The sequence below is a fragment of the Corylus avellana genome, chromosome 8, assembly GCF_965113065.1.
Source record: "Corylus avellana chromosome 8, dhCorAvel1.hap1.2, whole genome shotgun sequence".
In the NCBI taxonomy this organism is placed as follows: Eukaryota; Viridiplantae; Streptophyta; class Magnoliopsida; order Fagales; family Betulaceae; genus Corylus; species Corylus avellana.
This window is the reverse complement of record NC_142497.1, coordinates 3,752,380-3,774,810: the sequence shown is the minus strand read 5'-3', so window position 1 is coordinate 3,774,810 and position 22,431 is coordinate 3,752,380. Positions and strand designations below refer to the sequence as shown.

General features: G+C 37.2%; 1 protein-coding gene across 2 annotated transcripts in view; it reads left to right on the top strand.

Moving 5' to 3' along the window:
• Positions 1-22,431, top strand: part of LOC132163226 (ARM repeat superfamily protein) — a 42,316-nt gene that overhangs the window by 1,737 nt on the left and 18,148 nt on the right. For both annotated transcript variants that reach the window (XM_059573434.2, XM_088518703.1), the window contains exons 2-20: positions 213-380; positions 507-596; positions 1,822-1,955; positions 2,109-2,199; positions 5,483-5,565; positions 5,673-5,779; positions 6,432-6,584; positions 9,835-9,899; positions 11,710-11,797; positions 11,901-11,979; positions 12,116-12,224; positions 15,215-15,274; positions 15,414-15,532; positions 15,852-16,233; positions 16,314-16,498; positions 16,601-16,673; positions 17,188-17,338; positions 17,439-17,608; positions 21,056-21,406. In XM_059573434.2, the coding sequence (XP_059429417.2) occupies positions 213-380; positions 507-596; positions 1,822-1,955; positions 2,109-2,199; positions 5,483-5,565; positions 5,673-5,779; positions 6,432-6,584; positions 9,835-9,899; positions 11,710-11,797; positions 11,901-11,979; positions 12,116-12,224; positions 15,215-15,274; positions 15,414-15,532; positions 15,852-16,233; positions 16,314-16,498; positions 16,601-16,673; positions 17,188-17,338; positions 17,439-17,608; positions 21,056-21,406 (2,658 nt within the window). The remainder of the gene's footprint in view (positions 1-212; positions 381-506; positions 597-1,821; positions 1,956-2,108; positions 2,200-5,482; positions 5,566-5,672; positions 5,780-6,431; positions 6,585-9,834; positions 9,900-11,709; positions 11,798-11,900; positions 11,980-12,115; positions 12,225-15,214; positions 15,275-15,413; positions 15,533-15,851; positions 16,234-16,313; positions 16,499-16,600; positions 16,674-17,187; positions 17,339-17,438; positions 17,609-21,055; positions 21,407-22,431) is intronic.

The following is a 22,431-nucleotide window of genomic DNA, read 5'->3' as shown; positions in this document are numbered from 1 at the left end:
ATCCACAAAAAAAGACCCCATAAACTTTTAAATGTTCCCATAGAGATATCCCTAATTTAGTCTTTTGTAGACAGACAATATCCTCTTTATATTCTTTGCAAGATATACTTTAACTATACTTTAACACTCCCCTTTTATGGGTAATCCAACCCCTGCACATCCCAAGTGATCAAATTAGTTTCCAAGTTACTAATTTCTTCGTACTGTGATAGGTTCTTGAAATCTTGAGTCACGTGAACAAGAGAGTGAAACATCAGCCTGAGATTGGTTTGCCGTTGTTAGAGTTGTGGAAATTATACTCGGAAGCCAATGCTGCTCCAATGGTTAGGAATTTTTGCATTGTGTACATTGAGATGGCATTTGAACGTGTACATGTAAAGGTATGTTTATCTTTCTCTGATATAAGTCTTTTCTAGGAAATTATGTATTTTATGTGGTTTTCCAACAACAGCTTGACATTGGAGCAACTTTGGAATTAATGGTAATACCTGATGCTTCTGTTATAGGAAAAAGAAGATTTGTCACCTATGCTTGTGGTGAACATTTCCAAGCTTCCTCTTCAGCACCAAGAGATTATCCTGAGAATTGCTATTAAAGTATATTTCGCACTTACCTTCTTTACAAATAACTTGGTGTTCTGTCTTCTTCAGTAAAAGTGACGGTCATATTTGTGATACTGTGATGCATTAGCTAGACTTAAGCTCTGTTTTTTGCATTTGACCCTTGTGTCTTTTTCATCTCTCCCTTTCTGCTGAGTTCTTATAACTAAATTATTTCTATTTTTATGATGCTTATATCCATTCACCCTTTTGATGACTTCCCTCTACTTTTTGGATTGGCGGCGGCCATTGCGTGGTATGCTTAACTCAGGCTGTTATTGTCACAGCATATAAATCAAATGTGCTGGTTGAGTCTGCTTGACCTCATCTTGGTTTTGGTGAGATATGATGGAATGAGAAGCTTGGAAACACGCCTAGGGTATATATAAGGGTTAGGGAAGGGTTCTAGAGTATTCTCAAATTAATTAACAAGATAGGTGTGACTTTTCATGAGACCAAGGAAGAGCAACGAATTTGGATAAGAAATGATAATAATGTCTCATGGGAAGGTGTAAGGTTGCATTGAAGATGAAGTGGGTTGAATGAGGGTAGTGATGGTTAGATGACCAAGATAGAAGGTGGTAAGGTGGAAAGGCTAAACAAGGAGAGAATGACATGTGTCATCCATTATGTGCAAATGAGCCCCCCCTACATATAAACTTACACAAATTCCTCACTACATGACTCAAAACAAAAAGAAGATAATTAATAACTGTGGATTCTAGAAAATACACTTTAAAATTTAACACCTATTGGGTGCATTTTACCTATTCAAAGGGGAAAAAGGTCAATAATGCCAGCATTTTTCTTCCTCCAGATACTCTGAGCATTAGGTACTTCACTCCACACATCACTTCTGTGATGTCTATTAAAGCGGTTTTCCCACACAGCAATAATTTTAACCAGTTTTGTAGTGTTCTTACTGAGTTTGTCATAGTTAAAAAAAGGAGAAAATGTTGTAGGGCTGAATAGCGGGTAAAGGTTCTTGTAACTGACCCTAACTACAATGTGGATTAAGACATAATTGAGTATGGTGAAAAGGATTCTTGTGATGGACTTTACCTACAATTGGGATAAAGACATAGTTAAGAATAGTGAAAATTGGCATTTTTTCTAATATTTTAAGAAACAATTTATGTCGATATTGTGGGTACTGATTTTGTATTTGGGTTTTTCTTTGAGATATGGCTAGCCACGATTATGGATTGTTTCTTGGTTTTAGGTGATTGGTGAATGTCACTCAGGTCAGATTGATGATGAAATTGCTGCAAAGTATAGATTAATAGATTCTCAAGACAAGGAGCTGTTCATTGAATTTTGCTTTCATACTGTTTTGTATCAACCGCCAGCCCAAAGGTTTGAAATCTGTTAGTTTTGAAATCTGTTACCATGGGGCGCCTTTACGCTTTTTTAATACTTCTTATTACTTATCAAAAAAAAAAATATTAATCACTGGACATATTGTTTGTTATATAGTAATTTACTTTGAGGACTTATGTTTCTTTATAGTGGAGGATGTCCACCTGGACTTTCGATTGCACAAGCCAACCGTGTTGCTGGAAAACATCAGTTGAAGAGTGATATGCTTTTAATGAGAAAGGTTAGTTTATGATTGGGTGAATGTTATTCAATTGTGAAAAATTAGGTGGATTGTCATCTTTGTAATATCACAATGCTAAATTAAATGCGGGAGGTGGATTACAAAAGCTTTGTTTGTTTCTTTATGACAATCTTGAGCAAACTTTTGATTGGGGTTTATTTTGAGTGGTTTGGGCTTTTAAATGTCCACACTTTCTTATGTGGCTTTTAAAATCACCATTGGATTAAAATCCAATAAAGATCCATACTAAATCTAATGGTGGTTTTAAAAGCCACCTAAGGGAGTGGGAAGGTGGGAGTGTGTATAGCGGTACTTTTTTTTTCCTAACCCCATTGTTGGAGCAAAAGCTTGTTACAAACTGAACATACCTGTTAAATGGATAATGGTTTCATTCTCAATTGCTATCTAATCCATAAAATGACATATGTTCATAAAAGTAAGTTCAAGTCATTAACAATCCATGTGGTAACAATTCTTGATTTTCGATTGATTTGATATTTGACAAGCATGAGAGGTATGGAGAAGACATGAAATCCCAAGATAGGTTTGAAAGGAACCTCAATGCCTCGTTTATTGCCCTTATTCCCAAGAAAGCTGGGGTGGTGGAAATCAAGGATTTTTTGCCCTATCAGTCTTGCGAGTAGCATTTATAAAATTATCGCCCAAGCTCTAGATATCATGTTGAAAGCAATGTTGGAGGTAATTTCTAGGTCTTAGAATGCGTTTATCAAGGGGAGACAAATTTTAGATTCTGTCTTTATTTCTAGTGAATTTCTCCATAGCAGTATTAGATCAGCGGTCCAAGTTGCAAACTGGATCTAGAGAAGGCTTATACTCATGTTAATTGGGACTTTCTGTTGTACCTATTGAGGAGATGTGGTTTCGAGGAGATCTGACAAGAAATAGTTCCCAGGGCCTGAGATATGGGATCCTTTCCCTTTGTTGTTTGTTGTCTTCATGAGGACATCGAGTAAAATGATGTCTGCCACTATGGGTAGGGAGCTCTTATTAGGCTTTTCGGTGGGGTCAAGGAGTCATTATGTGATCATTTTGTCTTATCTCTATTTTGTATGACACTTGGATTTTTTTTTTAGGCTAATCCTGAGCACTTCTGCAATTTGTTGCCCCTTATGTTTTTAAGCTTTTTTGAGATAAAAAATTCCCTTGGCTAAATCAGAGTTGGTCATTGTTGGCGCCGTGGATGATGTTGGAGGCTTGGCTAGTATTCTTGGTTGTAGGGTGTCCTCTCTGCCTATGAAGTATTTGGGCCTTCCTTTGGGGGCTCCGTCTAAGGCAAAATCTATATGGAATATGGAATGGTATTATTGAGAAGATGAAACTGCGTCTGGCAGGTTGGAAGAGACTTTATTTGTCAAAGGGTGGTAGGATCACATTGATTAAAAGCACTTTGTCCAATTTGCCCACTTATTTTCTATCCCTTTTCCCCATCTCAATTGGAGTTGCTAACTATATCGAGAAAATTCAGAGGGATTTCTTGTGGTGTGGATTCAGTGACGAGTTTAAATTCCATCTAATTAGTTGGTCCAAGATAATGTACTTTCCTATCTTTAGGAGGTTTGGGGGTTACGAATCCGATCTTGTTCAACCGAGTCCTAATGAGGAAATGGCTTTGGCGTTGTGCCACAGAGAGGTAGGCTTTGTGGAGAGTGATGGTGGAAGCTAAATACGAGAGATTGTGGGGTGGATGGTGTTCAAATGCGATGCATGAGTCCTAATGTTGGGGGTGTGGAAAAAACATTAGGAGGGGGTGGGGGGATTTCTCTAGATTTGTGAGATTTGAGGTTGGAGATAGGTCTAGGATACAATTTTGGTACGACATGTGGTTTGGAGATATGACTTTGAAGGAAGATTTTCTAGTTTTGTTTAGCATGCTTGCTTTAAGGAGGCCTTAGTTGCAGAGCATGTGCAATTTTTGAATGACACCTATTAGTGGAATAACTTCATCAGATTTGTGCATGATTGGGAGATGGAGTTGGTCACCTCATTCTTCAACCTCTTATACTCTTATTGGGCTGAGACACGGAGGCGAGGATAGGATATGTTGGTTCCACTCCAACGGTGGATATTTGAGGTTAGATCTTTTATCATGCACTTAGTCCCCTGTTGGCTATTCTTTCCCTCGGAAGAGCACTTGCAAAAGCAAGGCGCCTTTGAGAATGGTTTTCTTTGTTTGGACAACAGTTAGGGAGATCCTTGACCTTGGATAATCTAAGAAAAAGGCCCATCATAGTGATAGACTAGTGTTGCATGTGTAAGAAGAGCATGGTATCCATTGATCATCTTTTGCTCCATTGTGAAGCAACTAGAGACTCGTGGGTTTTGGTTTCCAGTCTTTTTGGGATATAGTAGGTAATGCCTCAATGGTTGGTGGAGTTATTGCCGAGACGGAAAGGCCAGTGTGGCAGTCACCTCAATTTAGAAGCTTGGTGGATGGCCCCTCTTTGTGTGATATTGTGCATCTAAAGAGAACTCAACTCCCAAAACTTTGAAGATTGTGTGAGACTAGTGGTAGAATTAAAGGATATTTTGTTCAAAACTCTTTATGGGTGGATGATTGCTACCAATAGTTCTTGCTTTTCTTCTTCTTCTTCTTATTATTATTATTTTGTATTTATGTTCTTTTTCTTCTTCCTAAGTGGGTGTTTCTCTTGTATACCGTCATGTGTATTTGGGTGTCTCACACAAACTTTGAAGATTGTGTGAGACCAATGGTAGAATTAAAGGATATTTTGTTCAAAACTCTTTATGGGTGAATGATTGCTACCAATAGTTCGTGCTTTATTATTATTATTATTATTATTATTATTATTATTATGTTTTTTTTCTTCTTCCTAAGTGGGTGTCTCTCTTGTATACCGTCCTGTGTACTTGGGTTGCACCCCTTTGCGCTTTCTAATAAGATTGAATTACTTATAAAAAAATACTAATTTTTTCATTCAAAATTAGTGCATACATGTTTTTATAGGTAAGTAAAATGATATTGCTGTATGTTTTAATCTAGCTATTTTTCTATATACCAACTCTAGCTTAAAGTTGAAACAAATTTTATTTTAGGATTGGTTCAGAGCTATACTGAATTGGTCATTGTTTTCTAAACGCCTCCTTAGGGCTAGTATTAGGTAGTGATCAATGGCTTGTACAGATCCCTTTTTACATTCGTAAATACATATGTATATACACACACACACGCAAATATTCTATATAGGGCAATATCCAGAATTTAATCATGAGCTAAATTGTTTTTGTTTTTTGTTTTAAGCAGTTGGGGATCTTGAATGTTATTGAAGCTATGGAGTTGGCCCCTGAGCTTGCTTATCCTGTATATGTGGCTGCTTGTGTAGATTGGTATATATAGTCCCCTTTGTTTGTTTACTGTTTACGTATTTCTTTATCCTTTTTTGTATTTGATATGTAGACTATTTATGTGTTGTTTTATGATTGATTAATTCAAGGCAGGAGCCTGTTGTTAAGAGAGGGGAGGAGCTTTTAAAGAGGAAGGGTTCTGGTGCTAACTTAGATGATCCAAACCTGATAAACAAACTGTTTTTACTATTTAATGGTATTTATTCATAATCTATCTTGTTAATTTAATTTGATGTAATGTTCCTTTCCCACATTCTCTTATATTTCTATCTCTCATATCTTCCCCACTAAAACACCCTTATCCATGTTCATCTTTTGATAAGTTGTTTATGATTAAAATATAGAAAAATCATGATAATTCTGACATTTTAGTTTGGGTTCTTTACAATGTATCTTTATGATGGAAATTGTTACTATGTGCAGAAGTATAGGATTCCGTTGGTAATTATCCCAAATCTTTGTGCGAATCGAGGAGCTTTAATATACATTAGCTCGCAAATGATATTGTAAGAGACCACATAATGAAGTAAAAGAAGGCTAGAAGTGATAATATATTTGTACGAGACCAAAGTTAGACTTACTCGTAATCAATGTTTTCCCATTATTTATAAGTCATCATCTACCATGATCATGAATTGCTATTGTACTTTATATTTTGTTATGAGAATCATCGACTGCTAGTATGCTTTAGCTTATACGAGGCGGACAAGTTTATATTTGTACTTATAATATTTTCTATTTGCAAATTTTCATTTAATGCTTTTGCTTGACCTATATTTGTTTTCATAATTTTTGTGTTTGGCTATTATGTCCAATACATGTTTGATACAAAATTATAATTTTTGCAGGTACTTCTGGAGCTGAAAATGTTGCTCCAGAATTAAGAGTCATTCCTGGGAATCATGCACTTAGAGCAAGACTGATGTCTATTTTCTGCCATTCTATAACAGCGGCAAACAGTTTCCCATCAACTTTGCAGTGCATATTTGGCTGCATATATGGTATTCAGCTTATTATTATTTTATAATTCTTCACTTGGTGTTTTGTCTTTGGATTTAAATTGGGCTGCCTATGTATATTTTCTTGTGTACTTATAGAGGCGCATTTCGCTTTTTTTGGTATATAATATTACTTATCAAAAAAATAATTCTTCACTTGGTGTTTGCCCATATTTTTGCATGTTTGCCTTTTCAAACTTGGGCACCATTCCTGTTGCTAGATGTAATGCTGAATTATTGTTGTTGGGCTGCACATTGTCTTACATGTATGGTTTGAGCTGATTTAAGCTGACAAGTGAGAATTCCTTTATATATTAAGTGTATAAATGTAATTATTTGGTCAGCCTAATAGAGTGAAAGGGAAGGGGGGGGGGGGGGGGTGGGGCGCTAATTGCTTTTTTTTTGAAACCTAAGATTGTATCATGGAATGTGAGAAGGCTGAATGAGAAGGAGAAAAAGGTTGAGGATTGGAGGTTTTCTTAGAGGTTGGAAGACAGATATTGTTTGTTTACAAGAGATAAAATGGGGTATATATATATATATATATAACGTAGGAGAACTTTACTCAGATTAATTGCACGTCGCAAACGCATATTGTACAACAATTCTTACCGTTAATCAAACTCCTATGGGTAACTGACCCCACCTGCCAGAACCAGTTACCAGGTAATCCAAGAGCTTTCACCCCTGACGGGCTAAGCAGTTTATCCTCATGCTCAAAATGGGGTATATTTCTAGGGAGGTGATTCGCAACTTATGGGGTTGGCAACATGTGGACTGGTCATATTTGGGGTTTAGAGGGGCGTTATGAGGAATTTTGTTAGTGTGGGATAGGCGAGTGGTGGAGAAGATTGAGTGAGTGTGGAACTTTTTGGCCGTGCGTTCTTTTAGAAGTGTTAGTTAATGGGCTTTTGCGGGGGTGTATGGTCCTAATGATGATGTTGAAAGAAAATGTCAATAGGATGAGTTGGTGGGAGGTGATGTGGTGTATTGGGGGTGATTTCAATGTTGTTCGGTATCCATGTGAAAGATCAGACAATCCTAGATAGTCACCAACTATATTGATTTTGTGAAATGCATTTTTTATCAGGGCCTCATGAACATCCTACTTGTAGGGGGACTACTTAGTCTAATAATTGCGATTCTTAGTCATGGTCTAGAATTGATAGGTTTCTTCTATCTTCGGATTGGGAAGAACATTTTCTGAATATATCTAAAAGATTTCTTCCCTGTCATATCATTTTCCTTTGATGTTGAATTGTGGTGTGGAGGGTAGGGGTAGTAGGTAAAATGTGGCTGAGAGGGTTTTGTGGAGCATGTGAAAACATGGTGGATGTTCTATCATTATTAGGGTTCTCCTAGTTGTGTTGGCGCAAAAACTGAAAGCCTTGAAATCATATTTGAAGAAATGGAATGAGGAGGTTTTTGGTAATGTAGTGTAGCAGGATAGGTTTTTGGTTCTAGGTTTTTGGCAGGGTAGCTTGTGGGTTTATGACTGCCTTGTGAGTTTAGGGTTTTTTTGGTGTTTCAGGGATTTGTATTGCGAGCTTAGGGTTTTTTGGGTATTAAGCCTTTTTATTGGGGTCATTTTGTGGGCTAACGTTGGTTTTCCTGTGTACTTAGGGGCACCTTATGCTTTTTGATATATACAACATTGCTTATTAAAAAAAAATGGTTCTCCTTTTCCATGGAAGAGTATTTGGAAAGTTGAGGCTCCCTTGAGAGTGGAGTTCTTTGTGTGGGCGGTGGCCTTAGGTAAAATCTTAACTTTGGATAATTTACGAAAGATGAATGCTATTGTGGTGGAGTGGTGCTGTATGTGTAAGAAATGTAAGGAGATTATTGATCATATTCTCCTTTATTGTGAGGTTGCAACAGAATTGTGGAGTGTGCTTTTTTAGTTGTTTGGTATTGATTGGGTTGTGCCTCAAAGGGTGAGCGAGTTGTTGGTGAGTTGGAGGGGAGAATTGGGAAACTGTAATGCTTTGAAAATATGAAGGTTGACTCCTTTGTATTTAATGTGGTGTTTTTGAACGCAAGGAGCTTTGAAGATCGTGATAATGGATTGTTAGAGCTTTGAGTGCAGCTCACAATTCTTCAAACATTACTATCCTATATGAGTCCCTTGTCAATACATTCACATGAGTAACCTTATTCTTTGGCCCTCATATTTTGACGAAATATATTTGTTTGAAAGCATAGTAAATCAAAATAGAAAATAAAGTATTAAAGAAAAAATGTTTCATTTGATCTTATGCCAAAATGACCGAATTGCGTAAATGTTCTATGAGTCACTGGCGCTTGGGTAACTTATCAAAAAAAAGTTATTGGCGCTTGGGTACTCAGCAGCATAATCATATACCCATCCTTTCCACAATCCGAAACCCTAAATCACAAGTTCTCAAACTCTGAACCCCACATATAACAATCATAGCAAATTTTCTAATTGGAATTTCTTTATATTTATCTTTGAAGTAATGAGTTTTTCATATTATCCATAAAAAAATGATATAACTGTGGCTTCCATCCGGGTATATACTCCGGTAGCTGGAAGTTGCCGCCCAGAAAAAGAAATGGAAAACGTGGGCACTGGAATTCTCATCAATTTTGGGTACCCTTTTTGTTAGGAATTTGTCTCATACCTATAGTGACATTTGCTGAGGATCTGGATCCATCCTAGAGTCCGGGCAGTTGAGGAGGTACAAGTTTGGTTAAGCAAATTGATGTCTGGTCTGACATATGAGGAAACTGAAGCTAAACCAGTGGAGAGTCGACCTTCAAACCCATGTGAGCCTCATCTGCATCAGATGTCGCACATGGGTGACACGTAAATCCTCATATTGCCAAAATTGGCAATCACATAAAAACTAACATCCATTCCCCTTTCCATGGTATGCTCATGTGTTGAACATAATTTTCTTTTGGCAGAGACTTGAAAGGCTAGATGTTTTTGGAACTGGTGATAATCTTCTTGGTTGGTTGGCTGGTGTCCTTTTGGAATGGGAAATACTGATGGATATTGCAATTAGTAGGTTGAATGAATATGGACATGACCATTCAATAGCACTTGAAATGTCATACTCAAGGTTTCGGTTTTTTATATTTTGTGGTAGCTCATCTGAACCTAATTGTTTTGACACCTTGGTCTTAAATTGCAGTTACACTTTCATCTTCATCTTTAAATTTTCATAATTTCATGTTGTGTGTGTGACAGGATGCCCTTATACTGATCTTGAATTCTTGAATTTGATAGGAAGTGGTACCACGTCAAGGTTGAAGCAGTTGGGAATGGAATTCACTGTTTGGGTTTTTAAACACGTAAGCAACTTATAGCTCGATTTTGGATCCTTATCATTTTTTTTTTTTTTTTTTTTTTTTTTTTTTTTTTTTTCTTTGGAGAAGTGGGGGGTGCTTCAAGAATATTTGGGGAATGGATCCGTTGAAGATGATTTGCCTAAAGACGCTCTTGTCAGTGCAAGTCCCACTTTTGGTTCTAGACATCAGATACTGCTTTTTGTGGGCTATAGTTGAAGTAATTTGGTTCTAGCTTCCTACAATATTATGCCTAAATTTCCGTATGTACCATTGTTTTAGTAAGCTATAGATTGAACATCTTTGGTGTCTAAGTTAATTGATGTTTGCTGTGAGCTATTGCAATTTTTTAATATTCTTTTTTGTACTCAAGTTTCTTCTCATTGCAATAAAAGTTTTATGAAGTATAAAATAATATATTTGTGTTTGGTGTGGGTCTTATTCAGAATTGGAAAGTCTTTTCCTAGTTAAAGTAAATGCTTAACATATATGTATAAGTCACCAAAACACCCCCTGTTGTACCTGCTTCAATCATACTACAAATCTGAGCTTGGGATAACTTACCGGCTGCTGTTGGTTAATCAGTAAACAAAGGTGCTCCCACCAAGCTCGTGATTTTACCCTAAATCTTACCTGATCACAATTGAAATTTCAGACCAGGAGATAAGTGGGGTCTTTCCTTATCTGAACTAACACTTGGATATGAAAGGATCCAGATCTTGTATCTAGAACCTTTTGCTTGGTGTGATTGTTTGTATTATCTTAAAGAAAGATTTTTATACTTAAAAAGAAGAAGAAAAAGAAAGACTTTTACCTATCCATAAATTCTCCAATTTGCAGCAACATACATGATCATTGCTTTAAAGAATCATATACAATTAAAGCTTTGGTCTGCCAATAAACTTCATCAACAACATCAGACTCTTCATACCCAATGAATTTTTAGCCATCTTGGTATGTTGGAGGCACGGATCCCAAAGACACACTTATCTAAACTCGGCTTGGAGCATAATGATTGACCCACTTGGGCCTTAGTTTTTGATTGAGTACACAGTGGTATTCTGTTTTCCTGTTGTTGATACCTCTCTTCACTCTCTCTAAGCCCATGATTGCTCTGGAGTTGATCAGAACCTCTGAATTCAGAGTTCTGGACAAGGACTTGTGATCACACAAGTTACTCGGTGGTTCTCTTCTAAATCAGTTCCAGTTTTCATTTCCTTTGCCACATTGTGAATCTTTCCTTCTGCTCTCTCAGCGAAGCCTCAGCAGGTTGTATCGAAGAGAGAGAGATATCAACATAGGTCAATTAAGAACATGAAAACCAGTGGAAATTTTTGATTTAGCCAAGAATTGCCTTGCATCTCTCTAAATGGATGAATTGAGTCTAAAACTAGTAAACGCATAAAAGCCCCCACTTTCTGGATGAAAACCAAAATGCAAAAAATTGCGGAATTGCTTAGTTTCTACCTTCCCTTGAAGTATAGCTTAGGTTTGATGGAGGAAAAGCAAAATGTAGTAATGTAGAGATTGCTTAGCATGCATACATTTCAATGTATTCCGTGTGTACATTTGTGCATCAAGCCACAATGTCTAAAGATGCTCACATTCAGATGCTTGTAGTCCAATTCTCTCTCTCTCTCTCTCTCTCTAAACTCTCTCACGCACACAACACACACACACGCACACACACAATGATTTTGTAATCTCTAGAACGCTATTTGTCATTTCATTGTGCCATTTCCTCTTCAAAAGCACTCCTGAGTAATGATCTTGACATTGTTTTTCCCCACTTCATTTTTCATTTCTATTTATGTAGGCAAATATTGATCAGCTTAAGCTTATTGGTCCTGTTATACTCGCTGGAATTCTGAAGTCACTTGACAGTTATTCAAATTCGGAATCAGGTCTCCTCATGCAGTCGAAGTTGTCTGAACTTCTTCTATACATTATTTAATTAGAATTTATTAAACATCAGTCTGATTGATTTAATCTACTAAATTCACCCAGATGCTACTGCTAGGGACACCAAAACCTTTGCTTTTCAAGCAATTGGGTTGCTTGCACATCGCATGCCTCAACTTTTCAGGTTTATCAGCTATCTCTTCTGCTTTCTTCTATGCTTCTCTATTTGCTGTTTCTGTGTTTTCCCATAGGCACTTCTTAATTAAACCTTGCATATTGGAGAACAAAAATTCTGATGGCTATTTTTTTTCTCCTCTCAGCAATAAGATTGACATGGCTGTTCGTCTTTTTGATGCATTGAAAGTGGAGGCTCAGTCTCTTCGTTTCGCTATTCAAGAAGCAACCAATACCCTTGCTGCAGCGTACAAGGTTTGCTAGTTTTCCTCCACTTGGTTTAAAGATATTATTAATAGGTTCTCTTTCTCTGATGTGGTAATTTATTCCCAAAGCTAATGTTGTTCGCTACTGCTTCAGTAAAGTCAGTTTTAGCAATTCATTTGTGGTTATGTATATTGTTCTTTTCTTTCTGATCCTGGTCAGTTTAATGACTGGGAAGGTCTTGTTTCTTTATTTATTAAGGTGTATTTTCAACATTTATATCTACCCTGTATCAGCAATTAAGAATTCTGTAAGGCAAGTTTTCATGAAAGGAAATATTGTTGAAGGTTCTACCTACATGCGTATGGAAAGGTTGCGCCTTAATTTTTATTTATTTTTGATAAGTAATCAAAATACCGTTAAAAGTGAAAATACCAAGCATAAAACACTGCCCTCAAAAGAACCTTAGTCTGCCAAATACTCTTTCAAGTGAAAGGAATGCCATCATTACAAACAAGAACATTGTAGAAAGATCTAACATTGAACAACGCTCTCTTGCAAGGGGCCCACCAATGCTTGTCTTTGCCCACTCGTCTGATTCTAACTGAATATAACAAATTGAAGGGCAATGCAAATACATTCACCTCCTGATCATGAACCACTCTAGCAAAGCTTATGTTCCACTGATTGGAGCCAAAATAAAGCTCCAAGTGAGCTGATACAGAAGCATCCTTCGCGCAAGCAATACCATACAAATATGGAAAGGCTTCCTTTAGGACCTTATTCCCACACCACAAATTATGCCAAAATCTAACATTGTAACCATCTCTCATATCAAATCTGGTATGACTCGAAAATATCCCCCAAGCCCTCCTGATATTCTTCCATAACCCCACCCGATACAACCCAAGAGGCTTAGAACACCACCAACCCCACAAATTGCCAGATTTAGGGTCTACCACAGCCCTCCATTAAGCCCCTTTCTCTCATAAACATAGCGCTATAGCCACATTTTCCTAAAAGAGCACGATTGAATATCAGTAAGTTCTGGACTCTCAACCCCCCTAGAGGTCAGAGAACAAACCTTGCATTAGCATACCAAGTGAAATTTGAACTTTTCGTCTAGCCCACCATATTAGAAATATCGATGAAGCTTCTCTACTACTTTTAAACACGTACATCATTTTCAAACTAGCCAATCGATGCTCTATCTTTTCAATAACACCGTCTCAAATAGATTCTTGGCCTTATAGAAGTCCCCTAGCGGAAGACCAAGCTACTTCAAAGGCAACGAAGAAACCCTGCAGTCCTTAATAACAGCTAACCTGTCCACATTATCAACATTACCCACAAGAACCACTTCCGACTTGGCTAGATTAATCTTCAAACCAGAGACAACTTTGAAGCATAAAGAATAAAGCATTCTGACAGCGAAGGTGGTTAGGCTTGACCCTAAAAAAAACCAAAGTGTCATCCACAAATAATAGATGTGAAATATTAACCACACTAGAGTACCTAGAACCCTTGAAAAGCCCGAGAGAAAACCCCCATTAATAGTTGCATAAAACATTCTATTTAAGGCCTTCATAACAATAACAAAGAGAGAAGGCGACAAAAGATCTCCTTGTCTCAAACAATAGGAGCTACTAAAGAAATCGGACGGATGCCGCTCACCAGAAAGGTCACGTTTTAGTGAGAGAATGGATGTCTAAGCTTCTTTTGTGATCCTGAACAAGTTCATTTCTAGAAGATTGAGATTGTCTATTATGGTTGTTATTTGATGTGAAACATTTATGGTGGATAGTGTTAAATCACCTCTTATTTTAAAAGCTTAAGTTGATAGGAGGAGATGAATTTAATCATTTAATTTATATTCTAACACTTTCCCTCACGTGTGGGCTCAAACTCTCCCTTAATAGGTGAGGTTCACACGTATAATATTTAATTGAAATAGAAGGTGACTGACGGAGATAGGGTTTGAACTCAGGACCTCTGCTTTGATACCAAATTTTTTTTGATAAGTAAAAGAGATACAAATAATAATTAGTTATTTGTATTGGGTTATCATGGGTCATGCCGAGACAAGTCATTGACTTGTGTGCTTGTTGGTGGTCTTGTGGAAGGATGAGGAGTGCTGTGGTGTGGAAAATGGTGCCTTTATGTCTGTTTTGGACTATTTGGAGGGAAAGAAATAATAGGACTTTCGAGGATTTGGAGAGATCATTAGATGACATTTTATCCTCGTTCTTTCATACTTTGTATTGTGGACTGCGGCATACCTCTCCCCCTTTGTCGATTAGTTATGTCGATTTTCTTGTTCGTTTTTTTCTTTTTAGTTAGGTGTTTCTGCTTGTATGCTTCCAGTGTACGTAGGGGCACCTTACGCTTTTAATAAAAATTGATTATTACTTTTCAAAAAAAAATTATTCTAACACATACTTCTAAGATATCTCGTGATGTTAGTTGCTTTTGAATTGAACTTGTGAATTGATATCTTTAGTTGTTTTTGTCAGTTATTTTGGGCTCAGTGGGTTATGCATGTGATGACTGATTGCAGTTCTTCCTTCTTAGAAAAAGTACTAGTTTTTATACCCTATTGCATGATTTGGATTTTACCGTTCATCTCTTCTTTTGTAATTAACTATTATCTATTAATTCTTAATAATTAGTTGGTGCATTTGAAATGAAAAGGCCACTCTACAAACCAAAAGCTGAAATAGAAACAGAGTTACATTCTTTTAATTATGCTCATTGCCTGCTCTATTCAGTCAGAAATATTGAAAATTTTTATTCAAGGCAAAGATGGGTGGATCACCACCATGAACATTTATTGCTTGTCAGGGCCTTCTTGTCTCTGCTGTACCTTAAACATTGACATTTTTGGGACAAAAAATCTGACTATTTATTATCCAGAAGTATTTGACGTCTGCACTACTGTGCCTTTGAGCTAGGTGCCATAAAAATAACTATTTGCTTCTGTTAGTGTCTCACCTGCTGTTTATGTTGATCTCACTAATGCTGGTTTATTATATGAGTGTCAGGAAGCCCCTACAACAGTGTTAAAGGATTTGGAGACACTTTTACTGAAAAATTCTCAAGCGGTATTTCATCTTTTCAATTTACTGACTTTGTTTGTCTATCGCTCTCTGTTCTGTCTGGAAGGATAAGAGTTTCTTGAATTTTGCTTCATTAGTAACTTGCTGCTCCACCATAGATGGCTAATTTCGTGTTGGTGACCAGGAACAAAGTGAAGTACGATTCTGTGCATTGAGGTGGGCTACATCTTTATACGATTTGCAACATTGCCCAAGTAGGTTTATGTGTATGCTTGGGGTGGCAGATCCTAAGCTAGATATAAGGTAATGTAAGATTTCATTTTGTATTTTTCATTTTGCAGTGAATTCTCTCTCTCTCTCTCTCTCTCTCTTATATATATATGTGTGTGTGTGTGATAATAGTTTCAAATTATAATTCAAGTAAATAAAATTCACATTAAATTGATAATTCTCTATTTTTCTTTAATCTTGCCTTTGAAATGCAGAGATTGAAATGCAACAATTTTAACTTGGCTCATCCTCCTCCTCATCATTATTAACAAAACAAACATACTTGGTCTAAGTTTTTATCAGTCCAACAAAATATAACCCTGTCATCCTTTTTTCCCCCCTCATTATTTAGGGAAATGGCACTGGAAGGCCTTTTTCCGGTTAAAGACAAAGGCAGAACTATGAGTCAAAATCTTGATCTTCGATATCCTAAACTTGGTGTCATGCTAGATTTTATTCTTAAGCAGCAGCCCATGTTGTCAGATTCCAATGAAAGCAGGGAACAAAAGCTTCTTTTTCCCTCAAAAACGTATGTGGCTATGATTAAATTTCTTTTAAAGTGCTTTGAGTCAGAGTTGGAGATGAATAACTCTCTAGAAGGATCATCTGATTTCCGGTCTTCGGTGGAAGCACTATGTTCACTACTAGAACATGCTATGTCATTTGAAGGCTCTGTTGAGTTGCACGCCAATGCTTCCAAGGCATTGATAGCAATTGCATCTCGCATTCCAGAGGTTGGTTATCACAGATTCTCTTGCTTGGTTTCTTCTTCTTGTTGCATCTTTCATTTCTTACCTATTATTGTTCTTTATAGATGATAGCATCACGCTATGCTCTAAAATCATCATGGCTAAAGAAATTACTAAGTCATTTGGATTTGGATACTCGTGAATCTGCTGCACGCTTACTTGGAATAGCTTCCTCTGCTCTGCCTACACCTGCATCATCTGCTCTTATTTCTGAGCAGATTGCCTTGATTAGTGGAACACACAATTCAAGGTCTGTAGAGTAGTGTACATTGTAAGGAAGTTGATATCTGCAACAGATTATGAAAATCGTACTAAATTTCTCAATCTCTTATTTATTTATTTTTTTCTTTAGATTTGAGACTCAGCATGGAGCATTATGTGCAATAGGATATCTCACTGCAGCTTGTATATCCAGAACGCCTGCTGTAAGTTGGATATTTGTTTGTTTTTTCTTTTTTATATATTTTCAACCATTCTGTTGCATGCTTGTTCTTTTTGAGGTCAGGGCACCTTGTAGTTAAAGGAGGAAAATATTGGTGTTCTTATCTTCTGATGTTAATTGGGTCATGCAAGCCTCATGAATCGATTTGTTGGCTTCTTGGGGTACGATATAGTGGTTGTAGGAGTATGAGTGCTTCTGGCAAAATATAAAAGCCTCATCCATTGTTTACTAGTCTTAAAAGTTTTCTTTACTTGCTTTCAATGATGTTATAAACAATTGAGTATATGGATTTATGATGATCTGTACTGTAGTGACATGTATCTGACAAAATTTTGCGTTAATTTTCCATGCTATTTTGCTAATTTATGATGATCTGTACTGTACTGTAGTGACTTGCTCACAAAATTTTGCTAATTATTGAAATTTTCTGTCATTTGTTTTTTGTTCAATTTCTATTTCCGGACTGATGTTTGTAATTGTATCTGACATTTTGACAGATTCCAGAGACATTGTTACAGAATGTGATTAAGTGCCTGGTTGATGTTGTTATTTCTGAAACTGCAACACTGGCCTCAGTTGCAATGCAGGCACTAGGTCATATTGGGCTGCGTGTTTCATTGCCTCCAGTTATTAATGATTCTACTTCAGGCAAAGTTTTGTGGCTATGCTGAAATCTCATTGATTGCCTAAAAACTTGTAATATCTTTGGTGATGATGTTATCAGACTAACCCATCTATTAAATTGCAGTTGACGTTTTGATGATTGTGCATGAAAAGTTAAGGAAGCTGCTTTCTGGTGACGATGTTAAAGCGATTCAGAAGATCGTTTTAGCCATTGGACATATTTGTGTAAAGGAAACATCATCTTCACTTCTAAATATTGCCCTTGAATTGATTTTCAGTCTTAGCCGGTCTAAGGTGGGTACAACATTTTTTTTTTTTTTTTTTTATCAACTATTGTGCTTTTATACTCATGGACTGCTCATAAATATCAAAATGAATCTTTAGTATGGTGTTTTCATTTTTTTTAATAAGTAGAGGGACGCAACCCTATTACACAGGAACTATACAAAGATAACCCCTAAAGTGTAGGAGAAGAGAACAAAACTCCAAAAACTCAGAAAAATTAGAAACATGCAAACTATTTCATGCCATGTTCCAAGAATGAAGGGATTGGAACATCGTCTTCTTCATTCTAATATTATAGTCTCACAATCTTCAAAGCTCCATGCATTCCGCTCTCTCCAAATATCCCAAATTAAACACAAAGGAGGCAACCTCCACATTTTCAAAGCAGTACGATGTCCCAGTTGTCCCCTCCAACTTGCCAACAACTCGCTAACCTTACGAGGCATGACCTATGCAACACCCAACAACTGGAAAAGTGCACTCCTCAAATTTGTTGCCACTTCATGATGAAGAAGAAGGTGATCAAAGTTAATAATTCAAAGTTAAGATTTTTCCTAAATTCATCATCCACACAAAGAACACCACTTTCGAGGGAGCCTTAGGGATCGTTTGGGTGTGCGAATTTTTTCTATTTTACTCAACTGAACTCAAAATTGCGAATATCGAGGAGAAAAAAGAGTTGAGATCAAAATATTTGTAAACGCTCTCGCCACGTCTGCACGAAGTGCTCTCAAGCCCTTTCGGCGCGTGTGATCGTTCTGTAACAGTGTTTAGGAGTTTTCGTTTGGTTCTCATCAAGATTGATAGGAGGAATGGTTATTTGGGTTACTTTTACGTGGAAACCAAATCATTTGAGATTCGTTCTAATGTTCAAGGAGGTGTTCAACTGGCGGAGAAGAGTAGAGGAAAATCTTGGTCAATGATCATGGCCTGGCCGACCATCTTTTGGTTAGTAACCGCATGGGATTACTTGACAAACAGTGAGACGGTACGCGAAAATTGGAGGACGTTTCGGTTTGGTTGTTTCGCGTATGTGATGCAGAGAAGAAATAATTCACATGTTAATTTCTTGGAGTTGTTTGAATATAGAGGCAAAGGATGGAGGAGCTTTGTGATAATACCGGAGGGTACTGAGGGTAAGGGATGGGAAGCATGCCGGGTGCAATTGCGAAGGCTGAAGCTGCATTATGAGAAGCAAAGAGAAGTGGAGTCACCTGTTGGGACACTGGAGGGGAAGAAACCATTAGGGCAAACGAGTGGAGTGCACAAGGCGAAGCCACCGGTGGGGGTTACAAGCTCGGAGATCATATGCAGAGGCGGTGGTAGGTGAAAAGGTGCCGGCGATCTTGGAATCGAAGCAGCCGGTGGTAGGTGCCCCAACAGGTGACTCCACTTCTCTTTGCTTCTCATAATGCAGCTTCATCCTTTGCAATTGCACCCGGCATGCTTCCCATCCCTTCCCCTCAGTACCCTCCGATATTATCACAAAGGTCCTCCGCCCTTTGCCTCTATATTCAGACAACTCCAAGAAATGACCATGTAAATTATTTCTTCTATGCATCACATACGCGAAACAACCAAACCGAAACGTCGTCCAATTTTTGCGTACCGTTTCACTGTTTGTCAAGTAATCCCATGCGCTTACTAACCAGAAGATGGTTGGCCAGGCCATAATCACTGACCCAGATTTTCCTCTACTCTTCTCCGCCAGTTGAACGCCTCCTTGAATATTAGAACGAATCTCAAATGATTTGGTTTCCACGTAAAAATAACCCATTCCTCCTATCAATCTTGATGAGAACCAAACAAAAATTCCTAAACATTATTACAAAACGATCACACACGCTGAAAGGGCTTGAGAACACTTCATGCTGACGTGGCGAGAGTGTTTACAAATATTTTGATCTCAACTCTTTTTTCTACTCGATATTCGCAATTTTGAGTTCAGTTGAGTAAAATAGAAAAAAATCGCACACCTAAATGAGCCCTAAGTCTCCCTCGAAAGTGGCGTTCTTTGTGTGGATGGTGAATTTGTTGGCCTTAACTTTCCAAATACTCTTCCATGAAAAAGGGAAATTTACCAGAGTAGATGACACCTAATAGTAAGACTTCACTTCAAATGATTTCCTTTTAGAAGGAATCCAACAAATTTTATCTTCACTACCTTGCCTTACTCTTTGAGAATACAGTATCTCAAAGAAAACAGAAACCACTTCCACCTCCCATTCTAGAACCACTTCACGCACTACCCATGCTTTATTAATGATATTCAAATTACTTATAAAAAAAAAAAAAAATCATTCCAGAACTACATATGATCTGCCACCGCACATCCTTACAACAAGCAATAGTGAATAATTCCGGAAATGAGAGCTTTAAAGGCTGATCCCAACACCAAACATCATGCCAAAAGTGCACCTTAGTTTCATTCCCACCTCTTCCTTATACATTTCCATACTCTCACGCCATAGGGCTCTCAACCTCCTTAGAATACCAGCCTTCCCTCAAACTATCATATTTAATGTCCACCACCAATCTCTACAGGCCTCTCTCTCCGTAGCATACCTCCACCACTACTTACTGAAAAAGGCTCGATTAAACTGAAGCAGATTTTTCATCCCCAAACCCCCTGAAATTATCGGAATACATATTTTCAATCACCTTACTAGATGAAACTTGAACTCATCACCAATACCCTCCAAAGAAAGTCCCTCCGAAGTTTTTACAGTCGATTGGCCACTCCTACACATTGTAACTAATACAAAGGCAATTAGTTTGACTTAGGATGCCTTATCTCAAGCAAAAACAAGACCAAGGGTAATCATTTTTCTTTTTTTCTAACACGAAAATTTCTCGAGTGAACAGAATACCTTATCCACCCCAATACTTGTCAATCCTGGTTTGGTTCACGTTAAATTTATTATTTAAGATATGTGGGAAATGTTGAGGGGTGGAAGTCATCGGAAATAAGAAAAGGCAAAAGCAAGATAGAAAACACAAATTAGAGAAGAAGAAAATGGAAAAAAAGCAACATGAGGATTTTTTCCTTGTTAGAACCAAATGGACATGAAAAGAGGTGTTTGGTGATTCTTGTGCGTTGTAATAAAGTCAGAAATATCTAACTTGAAGTAATGACTTCAGGAAGATGAATGTTTTCATGCATGCGTATGTCTTCATTCTGTGTCTTTTAAATTTTTACATATAATTTTACGTGTATTGTGTATGAAGTTGGGCTGATTCCCAAAAGTCTCAGTTTGGAATTGGACTAACTTTGGTACCTTGGTTGATTATTTATTTCTAGAATCAGAACCAAACCAAAATGCCTTAAATGCTGAAGCAAACTTAACTAATTAAGGGGATTACTTTTGTTCAGTTGTTACGTTGTTCTGGATTCAGCTGTACCCTAATGGATAAGATTGGAACACCTCTAGTAATTGCATTTTTGGGGTTGTACAGGTCGAAGATGTCCTCTTTGCTGCTGGGGAGGCTCTATCATTTTTGTGGGGTGGTGTTCCTGTGACTGCTGATGTGATTCTCAAAACTAACTACACTTCACTTTCCATGGCTTCAAAATTCCTTACTGGAGATGTGAGCTCATCTCTCTCAGAATATAGCCCTACTGGGAAAAGCGAAGTGAATGAAGATTATCACATCATGGTTAGAGATGCAATTACTAGAAAGCTTTTTGATGTTCTTTTATTTAGTACCAGAAAAGAAGAGCGCTGTGCTGGGACTGTTTGGCTGCTATCACTTACAATGTATTGTGGCCATCACCGAGCCATTCAGGAAATGCTTCCTGAAATACAGGTTTGCCCTTGGTTTAGAAGTCCAAATATGTACTATTATTTTTCATTTCTTATTTTTTTCCTTTCATATACCTGCTTGTGTCCGACTTAAGCCAAATACTGTGGTCTTCTGACAACAAAATGTATACTCAACTTCAAGGGAGTCCATATATACTACAGTGCTACTGCTTGGAGATGTTGGTACCTTTCGATGGCAATGTTTTTATAGGGCAGAACTTGTAAACAATCAAGAAACGATGATTTCAGAATTTGTTATTGTTGTCTGTCTATTTTTGTTTATTAAAAATAAATAAATACCAGTATATTTGATAGAATTAAGAAGTTCTATCTATTAGCAAATCCAAGGTATTATTATTAATAAAAAATGAACCAATAAAGAGTATGGACATAAATAAGGCCAGCCTCAGTTCCTTATGTAGAAGAGTGTCCTCTGAACCATGGATCAAGATGGGTAGAGATTGGCTAGGATAGTATATTTCCCTTGACCTCCTCTGTTCCCTCTTGAACTAAAAGTTTTTACTATTGCATTCTGAAGGAACAAAAACAGATCAAGGAAGAAAACTTCCCTCTGAGTACCCCTTCAATGACATGTCTTATGACTTTTTCTTTCCATTGGCTGACAAAGCATTACCTTTAAGAGTTTCAAAACTTACGAGAAAAGTGGACTGAATCACTGATCTATTAGATATGATTTTATATATTTGCAGAGTCGTATTCAAAACTGCTTATCAAAGAAAAGTGGACTGAACACTCGTCTATTAGATATGATTTTATATATTTTTATTGTCTTATTCAAAATTTTTATCAAAGAAAGAACTACTTTGAAATCACCTAGTATATTTCCAAACTAATTTTTCTAGAAAGGAATTGCCACTGGTTCCTCTGAAGGATGCAAGAAGGTTTCAATGTTGAAGGCTGAAGGGTTTTTGTTTGTTTTTTTGTTTTTTTGTTTTTTTTTTCCCGTTTTCTGGATGATAGGGGTCTTTATATAATTCTGGCGTGCCAAGGTTCTATTCTTTTTCTTTA